General features: G+C 44.4%; 1 protein-coding gene and 1 pseudogene across 1 annotated transcript; both read right to left on the bottom strand.

Annotated features, from left to right (window-relative positions):
- Positions 1-2194: 2194 nt before the first annotated feature.
- LOC139366120 (DnaJ (Hsp40) homolog, subfamily C, member 28) lies at positions 2195-4790 on the bottom strand. Its single transcript, XM_071103240.1, has 2 exons — positions 4645-4790; positions 2195-4109 (listed from the first exon to the last, which is right to left on the bottom strand). The coding sequence occupies exon 2, from the start codon at positions 4079-4081 to the stop codon at positions 2912-2914; it is 1170 nt and encodes a 389-aa protein (XP_070959341.1). The 5' UTR covers positions 4082-4109; positions 4645-4790; the 3' UTR covers positions 2195-2911.
- A 3910-nt stretch (positions 4791-8700) lies between these two features.
- LOC139377114 (apoptosis-associated speck-like protein containing a CARD) lies at positions 8701-10406 on the bottom strand (annotated as a pseudogene).
- Between the last annotated feature and the right edge of the window lie 27 nt (positions 10407-10433).

The following is a 10433-nucleotide window of genomic DNA, read 5'->3' as shown; positions in this document are numbered from 1 at the left end:
AAAGCGATGAAGAAAAAAAAACTGCATTTGACATGATCAACCTATAGGAATGTAATGAATGTTGAGTCTGATCGTTTAAACCCGCCACTGTATATTTCTTTATAGTGTTTGTAGGCAGAATGTTAACTGTCATATATGGAGCAAGGAAAATCAAATCGAATGTGCTCACAAACTCGCCACTTTTCCTTTTGTGTTTGAAGGATGTATCCGTCTTGAATGGAACATTTGCAACAGAGCCAGCGGTCCTGTCACAAACTAATCCAAAATGGCCAGCTGGTGGCAAACTCTGCTAACGGATGAGAATTTAGACCACGCAACCTTGATATTCATCGCAGCAATAGTAAGATATGATCAATATTGATAAGTTATACAATTATTCCAGAGGTCACAGAAAAAGATACAATAGGATTATAGGATATTTGTTTTGTATAGGCTTACACCAAACATCTAAAGGCATAGTCAAATAATATTTTATCTGCAAATTATGAGATTGTCCCAAGGACTCCTTAGATGCAGAATGGGACACTGGGACATGTTTATCATGCAGAATGGACTATTGACACAATTATATGTTGTTCACTCTGTCTGCAATGCTGAATGTTCGCTGGACTGCTTAGGCCCCTGAAGGTGAGTCTCTAGGTAACACACACATGCACGCACGCACGCACACACACACGGAAAAGCAGTGGGATAGCTAGGACGTTTGGAGGTGATTTGTGATTTGCTCCTGTTGTAACTTAATCTCGCCACTCTCCCTCCAGTCTGAATGCCGCTTTGTTCTACAGCCTAGCTCCATCACAACCACACATGAACGTAAGACTGACCATACATACAGATATGACAATCCAGAAGTGACCACAAAACTGACCATACACCTTACAACACTGAAGCATGTTGACCAGGTGATCATAGCTATGGAGACAACTATAACAGAGTTATTACCAAACAGGTTTAACTGTACTGAAGTGTCCGTAACTGAACCACAGTGTCTTGCGGTCATAACAGTAAATCACACGGCCCCACTACCATACCATGGGGAGGTTCTGACCTTGACCTCTGACATGACATCTATGGCTCATTAAACGTGTTGACGTGGTTAAGCTCTTTGTGTCCGTCAGTGTGTGTGTGTGTATGTGTGTGAGGGAGAGAGAGAGACAGAGCGAGAGAGAGAGCGAGAGAAAGAGAAGTCTTGGAGTGGAAGTGTAGGTGGAACCAGATTACCTTACAGTTTTTCCCCTCGAAATCAACGGAAATCAACGGAGTACTCTATTTAAAAAGGTCACCATCTTCTACTAGCACCTTTGTGAGCAACAATACCGAGAGCTTCCAAAGGTATTTGCACTCTTCATTTTACATATTTCTTCTGTGATTGATAATTTGTCCTACACTTGTATCTTAGATGTGTAATACCAAGTTTTCTCAGGCAGGTCAACAGAAACTGAGGCAGAAGCCATCGGAGCAACTAGAGATAAAATATTTTTATCCACAGCAAGAGAACAGAGAAGTGAGTTCCGCAGCATTAGTTTGTGTGTTTGTCATATTGGCTGTGCCGTGTCTGTGTTAGACTTTCTGCAATGTGTGTTTTTGTTTGTGTCTCATTGGGCGAGTGTACTGACCAAGGCTCTCCTCCCTCATCAGTTGACAAGAGCAGCAGTTCCCTTCCACAACCAGCAGAGATCAGCAATGTTGCACTTAAATGGCACAGAGCTGCAGACTCTCCTGCTGTCCTTCCTACAGCAATGTCTGAACGGCACAGGTTTACTGGTCCCAGTACTCTCTCAGAACTACACTACCCAGCACGTCGTTCTCCCAGTGGGTGGGGCTATACCTAAGGCTCAAGCTCAGGGATTTGTGTACGTTCTACTGATGGTAGGTATGTTTAGTTTCTTCACGTTTGGTATCATGCTGAGCTACATCCGCTCCAAGAAGCTAGAGAGCTCCCACGATCCGTATCACCAGTACATTGCCCACGACTGGACCAAAGGACTCACCCTCCCACGGGCCGTCACACAGGCACTGCATGAGGCAGACACACGTATTGGAGACAACGGGAAGAACCCCATGGTCATCTGCAACCCTGCTGCATTGGAGCAGCTCCCAGGATAGATTGGGATGGATAGTGAGGAGTTAATAGTGTTGATGTTCTCAATCCTAATATAACATATTATAGTCACAATGACAAGTGAGCGAGAGATTGAGTTACAGTACCTCTTTTATTGTAATGCAATCATAGGCAGAATCTACCGCACACCCATTATCGATTAGTGAAGTTGCGGGAGGCAAAATGCAAAACTGGAAAAAGTCACCACACACTTCCAGTCATAGTAGCTTAGCATTCGGTCAGTCGACTGACCGAAAGCTTACCTCCTATTTTAAGAGATTTTCATCTGACTGGAAGTGTGCGAAAAAATCTTCAGTGGTTTCTGTTTCCCCGTATTTGAGTTCAGAGCAGTTTCAGTCAACTGCTCATTCATAACGAACATTGAGTATTCTATACTTTCATTCCTTCATTCAGCAAAGAAACAAATAAATGTAATTAGAATTGCTTAGCTTATAAACGTAGATTAAAAGTATTTCATTAAATGGATTATTGTAGTCCGATACCATTATCATTGTGTCCTGAGGTCCAGACACTGACACTGTGTAGTATTATTGTAAAGCACAGTTGAGTTACAGTAAGGTCAAGTAACCGTGTTGTAGTAGTGGCTTGTTGTATTATTCTGTGTGTTATAACATGCTACTGTAATCAACCCAATGTAGCAAAAACACTGAAAATGACATAAAAGACAAATGATTCAACACCTCTGTCTTGTCCTCTCGAAGTGTGTTGACACCTGTGTAAATGGATTATAAATAAAAGTTTGATTTGAAATATCCTTTTTTATCTAATTTTGCCTTCAAGGTCCATTGCTCATTTTAGTAAATTCTGCATCCATGCCAGCAGGCCGCCTTGCCAAGAGTGTTGATGTGTTTTAATCTTATCTCTCTTCTCCCGCTCCCTTTCTCTTTCTCTTCTCTGCTCCTCCCACTCCCTCACTCTTTCCCTCTTGCTCTCCTGTCTGCCTTGAAAGGCTGCTTTCTCTGCACGGTCGATCTCACGCTCCAAACTGAAGTGGACCATTTGCATGGTAAGCATGGGCGCAATCAGGTTGAAGTTATCCACCGTTTTATTGAGCTTCATAAGGTCATCCGCCACCACCCCACACAGCTGCTGCCACTGAGCATGCTCCCTGGGGTTCATGGGGTCGGTGAGCCGCGCCTGGCCCTGCAGCAGTCTCTCTCGGATCTGCGCGATGTCCTCTCGGATGTCGCGTTGCGTGACAATCCAGGGTGGCTGGTAGCCGTTGTCGATGAGGATGCGGTTGAGGTTGTGGGTCATGGGGTCGGCATACGGGTTGTGCTCAAACTTGTTGATGGGCTTCCCGGCGCCACTCAGGTTGCGGAAGTCTCCCCGGGACATGGATTCCTGAATGAGGTCTTCCACCAGCCTCTCCACTGCCTGTGTAACCTTGATCTGCCGGCTGCGCTGGCGGACGTCCCTCTCCACCAGCGCCCCCTCGGCTGCAGCCGCCGTCTCATGCTCCTTCTGGCGGTAGTCGAGGACCTGCTCCACCGCCCGATCCACTCGGAATTGACGGTATTGGCGCTCGCGCTGGCTAGGCGTCCCAGAGCCCACGCCCTCGTAGCTCAGGTAGTGGCGGTGCTGAGGAGCCACGCCTTTCACCTTCTCCTCCTCTTCTTCCATCGAACCCCCACAGCTCTGAAGCCGGGACTGGTGCGCCAGCACGGCGCGGTATGCCTCCTCTACCCGCGCAAACAGTGCCTCGTCTGCCGTAGCAGCGCCCGAGTCTGGATGGTACAGCTTGGCCATGCGTAGGTAGGCTTCTTTCACCTGCGCAGGGCTACTCTCGCCCACATCTGGAAGCTCAAGCTGTAGCAGCTGGTAGCTCTCCCGAAGGCTGCGGCTCACACGGGGACCAGAACTCAGCGTGCGGAGAAGGGACCGGAGGCCCAGGGGGAGCAGCGTGCGGCCATGACAGATATCCCCACGGTGAATCAACATCTGCATGGCGTAACTCATCTCTGCTGGGGCACGCAGAAGCACACACCTGCCCAACAGTGACAAGAAACATGATGTTGCTTGTTGTATTTGTTCCCACACTTAATTGTTAGCATAGGGATGCATATCATGCATTTGAAAAGGTCATGGGATGCTTTTGAACCATTGTTTACATTTTGTTGGTAGTGGTCTAGTCTGAAACACAGAACCACTTTTGCTAACATGCCCCTCCTTGTACTCCATGTCATTGCCAGGGATTGGTAAGGAGTGGAATGATAGTAGAAACAAATTGGTTTGTACCCACGCTGGTAGTATTCCAATATTTGATGGAATTATGCACTTGTTAATTTGACACCTACTGTCACATGCATTAAAGCTACAGCATGTAACTTCACAGACATGTATCGGTGACTACTGTAACTATTCCCGTGTTATGAAAGAACACCAGTAGCTAGCTGTCATCTTTATTACCCGGATAGCTAGAAGCTAAATCATGCTAGCTGAGCTTCATGGCTAACTGCATCGTTCTATGCGCGTTTTAGATAAACAAAGCATCTAGCTAACAAGATACTAATTGCACTAACCTTATTCAAATACAGTTGTCCTTCTCATTAGTTTCAGACAGTGTTATTTCCCAATAGGTTCAGCGCCAGACAACAATCAGGTCGGATCACTTTGGTATAATTAGAAGAGGTCGGACATGCTTGTTTGGTGCTGTTAGCTAACTCTCCCAATGAATGCAGGGAGTTGTAGTTTTTGCCTAATCCTGTGTTTTCTTAAACTACAGATACACTGAAGACAGAAACTTAACGTGAACAACTGTGGCTTTTGATTATGCTAGCAGCATAGTGTATGAATTTTATTTTATACTTTTTTATTACGTTTTATTTCAAATACATTGAGTGGACTGTTCAATATTACATTTGTTTTGTTCAAACAAAGCATTGTCACACAAGCCTACTAAGATAACATTTTGTGCAAGTAGCCTGCATTTTTAAACAGATGATGTGTCCTCCCCAAAGAAAAAAAAGAAATACACTGTGAATGTGTTGAACATGCAACTAAAAGCAGAATTCCTTGGAACGTGTAAAAACAGGCTAATGTGCGTTCATGTGTTAGTCGGAACTAGGAGAAAGCATTTCCGACTTGCTAACTGACTGAACGCAGCACCAGTATAACTACAACCAGTTCGAAAGTTTGGAAATGTCAGTTTCCTAGTTCAAACTAGTTCACCCAGTTAGTAAATCGGGAATGCAGGTACCTAGTTCCGACTAGCACATGAACTGCCATTATCCCATCTACATCTACAGACAGCCAAATATGGACGGTAGCCTGTATTCACTAGCTATAGCAACCAAAATAAACCAAAAAGAGGAGACTGATGCAAACAAAACAGAAAGAACGAAACGGAGGGAGCTTCCTGAATGTGTCCAATAGAAACTCTAATGCGACTCAAAGATACACTCCCGGATACCAATCTGTTTGTGCCATCATCATGCCAGTCCTTGCCATGCAAACAATGACAACTAATTGACAAGACAGATCAAACAGGTCTAGGACCAGGCTATCAATGGCTCACTTATGATAAGCAGACGTTTACGTTAAAATGGCCGTATGCTTGTTTATGTTTAAGAAACGACATAGCCTCAGCACAGATGTATTGTAAACTCATTTTTATAGGCTACATAACACCATGTTACTACATGTATTCAATGGCACCGTAGAAGAAGGCTGATGTTTTAAGTATCCCCTAACCAATTGTGCTTTTTTTGTCGTTTCTTTGCATTGTTTGCAATATTTGTACTTATTTTGTACTTATTTTGTACATAATGTCTTCTGAGAATTTGTAAGCGGTCAAATAAACTCCCACTTCCATTCTGCTAGCAAATGTGCAATATTTGGAGAATAAAATCGATGACCTACGCGGAAGATTAAACTACCAATGGGACATTCAAAACTGTAATATCTTATTCTTCACGGAGTCGTGGCAGAACGACGACACTATCAACATACAGCTGGCTGGTTATACACTGTACCGGCAGGATAGAACAGCGGCGTCTGGTAAGACAAGGGGCGGCGGGCGGACTATGTATTTTTGTAAATAACTGCTGGTGCACGATATATAAGGAAGTCTCGTGCTATTGCTCGCCTCAGATAGAGTATCTCATGATAAGCTGTAGGCCACACTATCTACCTCTAGAGTTTTCATCTGTATTTTTTGTAGATGTTTACATATGACCCCAGACTGAGGCTGGCACTAAGACAACATTGAATGAGCTGTATTCCGCCATAAGCAAACAAGAACATGCTCACCCAGAGTCTGCACTCCGAGTAGCCGGGGACTTTAATGCAGGGAAACTTAAATCCTTTTTACCAAATTTCTATCAGCATGTTAGATGTGCAACCAGAGGGGGAAAAAATTCTGGACCACCTTTACTTCACACACAGATGCATTACAAAGCTCTCCCTCAACCTCCATTTGGCAAATCTGACCATAATTCTATACTCCTGATTCCTGCTTACAAGCAAAAATGAAAGCAGGAAGCACCAGTGAGTACTTAAATAAAAAAGTGGTCAGATGAAGCAGATGCTAAGCTACAGAACTGTTTTGTTAGCACAGATTGGAATATGTTCCAGGATTCCTCCGATGGCATTGAGGAGTACACCACAACAGCCATTGGCTTCATCAATAAGTGCATCAATGATGTCGTCCAAACAGTGACCGTATGTACATACTCCAACCAGAAGCCATGGATTACAGGCAACATCCGCACTGAGCTAAAGGCTAGAGCTGCCGCTTTCAAGGAGCGGGACTCTAACCCAGAAGCTTATAAGAAATCCCACTATGCCCTCCTACAAACCATCAAACAGGCAAAGCGGCAACACAGGACTAAGATCGAATCGTACTACATCGGCTCTGACGCTCGTCAGATGTGGCAGGGCTTGCAAACCATTACAGACTACAAAGGGAAGCACAGCCGAGAGCTGCCCAGTGACACGAGCCTACCAGACGAGTTAAGTTACTTCTATGCTCGCTTCGAGGCAAATAACGCTGAAACAAGCATAATAGCACCAGCTGTTCCGGAAGACTGTGTGATCACGCTCTCCGCAGCTGATGTGAGTAAGACCTTTAAATAGGTCAACATCAACAAGGCTGCAGGGCCAGATGGATTACCATGACGTGTATTGTGAGCATACGCTGACCAACTGGCAAGTGTCTTCAGTAATATTTTCAACCACTCCCTGTCCGAGTCTGTAATACCAACATGTTTTAAGCAGATCACCATAGTGCCTGTGCCCAAGAACACTAAGGTAACCTGCCTAAATGACTACCGACCCATAGCGCTCACATCTGTAGCCATGAAGTGCTTTGAAAGGCTGATCATGGCTCACATCAACACCATTATTCCGAAACCCGAGACCCACTCCAATTTGCATACTGCACGAACAGATCCACAGATGATGCAATCTCTATTGCACTCCACACTGTCCTATTCCACCTGGACAAAAGGAACACCTATGTGAGAATGCTATTCATTGACTACAGCTCAGCGTTCAACACCATAGTGCCCTCAAAGTTTATCAATAAGCTAAGGATCCTGGGACTAAACACCTCCCTCTGCAACTGGATCCTGGACTTTCTTACGGGCCGCCCCCCAGGTCGTAAGGGTAGGTAACAACACATCCACCACGCTGATCCTCAACACAGGGGCACCTCAAGGGTGCATGCTCAGTCGCCTCCTGTACTCCCTGTTCACTCATGACTGCATGGCCAGGCACAACTCCAACACCATCATCAACTTTGCCGATGACACAATAGTGGTAGGCCTGATCACCGACAACGATGAGACAGCCTATAGGGAGGAGCTCAGAGACCTGGCCGAGTGGTGCCAGGACAACAACCTCTCCCTCATCGTGATCAAGACAAATGAGATGATTGTGGACTACAGGAAAAAGAGGACCGAGCACGCCCCCATTCTCATCAACGGGGTTGCAGTGGAGCAGGTTGAGAGCTTCAAGCTCCTTAGTGTCCACATCACCAACAAACTAACATGGTCCAAGCACACCAACAGTCGTGAAGAGGTCACGACAAAGCCTATTCCCCCTTAGGAGACGGAAAAGTTTGGGCATTGGTCCCTAGATTCTCAAAAGGTTCTACAGCTGCACCATCGAGAACCTGGTTGCATCACTGCCTGGTATGGCAACTGCTCGGCCTCCGACCGCAAAGCACTACAGAGAGTAGTGTGAACGGTCCAGTACATCACTGGGGCTAAGCTTCCTGCCATCCAGGACCTTTATACCAGGCAGTGTCAGAGGAAGGCCCTAAAAATTGTCAAAGACTCCAGCCACCCTAGTCATAGACTATTCTCTCTGCTACCGCAGGGCAAGCGGTACCGGAGCACCAAGTCTAGGTCCAAGAGGCTTCTAAACAGCTTCTACCCCCAAGCCATAAAGCTCCTGAACATCTAATCAAATGGCTACCCAGACTATTTGCATTGCCTCCCTCTCCCCTCTTTTACACCATGTGACATTTGTTTTGATTCGATTTGTTCATTTGTTTTCTGTTGTTGAGTTTAAAAAAAGCTAGATGATTAGAATTTACCACACAGTATTTGCTAATGAAAAGAAAAAAACAGCCGTCAATATAAAATGTTTCATTTATTGCAAATGTTGGAGACAATTCATTTTTCCAATTTAAGAATATAATGTCAAACAGAGTGCATTATTATCATCATATTTTTGTCACTTGCCTTAGAAAAAAGAAAAATGGCCCCTATCTACATTATTTCCCCTTCAGGTCATTGATCAGGAATGCCTCCAAATCCATCAGGATATCTAAGAATATATCTTTGCCTTTGGCTCCACATGCTTTCAGAGGGCCGTCGAAAAGCTCCCTCATCTTTTTTTGATTGGTTCTGTTAGCCCTCACTTCACTGTAGGCGTTTTGGGTGATGATTCCCCTCTCCAGGAGTCTATCCAGTAGGGGTTCCACCTGGCTCACTCTGTCGATCAGGGCCGTCCGGTGATGGTCCACAAAGTGTTTGTCTGAGGTAGAGAGAGGACATGACTTGGGACTTTTGGCAGTGATGGAATGCAAAGCATACATAATATATTTGATAGGTGCCTATATCTCTACATGCCTCCTTTAATGTTGTGTTTGTGTGCGTGCATGTGTGTAGGGTGTGCAAATTGGAGGATAGACGTGATGCACTTTTTCTAATTCAGACAGGATTAAATAAACTATGGGGAGTGAAACATGCTGCTGAGGATTCTAGAGGAGGCCAGCAGTTGCAACTACAGTATGTTGAAGAAGAAATTAAATGGAAGGACTTTTGTGATTGCTCATCCAGGTAGAATACTTTAGGTATTGAATGTTTCCCCATTAACCATCACTAATTACAGTAAAACATACATTTTAATAACGTCGGCATATTTGAGACATTAGGCTGTATAACACCTGGTTTAGTGTTTACCTTTGATCATGTTCTTTGTACCAGGTGCACCAGCCATTGCAGCACCAGATGTTACGCAAGATCTGTGAGCTGTAAAATAGGCTTCATGAGACACCACCAATCGAATAAAAATATGAATAGTAGGCCTAAAGATAAATCGAAATCAGCAAGCAATCGAAATGTGTGTTTATGGTATAATGTATTAGGCCTATAGGCCTATTTTGAGTTGCAAATTGAATATATGCTACTGTATGATATCATTCTGGCCAGAAGAGCAAAATAGAATGCTCGCATAAGTGAAAGTAAAACTGTCAACTTCCTTATAGTTTTCCTTCCATACGTTATGGACATTTCAATGCAATTTATTTAGGACCTAGGTCTAATAAAGGTTTGTTCTAACCTACTTTTGTGTTAACTGAAGTGGTTTCAAAACATTTCAAATATATTAAATAAAATAAATATGTTTTAAATGTCCGATGTACGTGCCTCCTACTTTATTCGACTTACATTTCTTGTAATCCGTCAGTTCCCTGCTGCACCCTGGAAGTTAATTGCACCCAAGACCTCTATATCCACATTCACAGCCCCGTATTCAGTGAATGTACGGGTCAGAAGCTCTACCAAGTCCACTGGGCCCGCTTTCTCAACAATGCTCTTGTGAACTTTTGGCTCCTGCTTGCGGTCACAGAGTTTACGTCTGAACTTCTTCAATTCAGGTTCTCCCAAGTCTTCAAAGACACCGATTAATATGTCGCCAACGGTTTTTGGCCTATTTTATGCCAACCTGTAATTTAAACCAGGTTTTGTGAGATTGGGCTATGTGTCTTCTATTCTATGTTGTCAAATAGGCTTCTCTTCAAGATACTGTACATCTTCGCACCATCTGACGTCATAGGCCAAGGGGCGGTCCATCAACACAC

This window comes from Oncorhynchus clarkii, chromosome 2 (assembly GCF_045791955.1).
Source record: "Oncorhynchus clarkii lewisi isolate Uvic-CL-2024 chromosome 2, UVic_Ocla_1.0, whole genome shotgun sequence".
NCBI lineage: Eukaryota > Metazoa > Chordata > Actinopteri > Salmoniformes > Salmonidae > Oncorhynchus > Oncorhynchus clarkii.
This window is presented reverse-complemented; position numbering and strand designations above follow the sequence as displayed.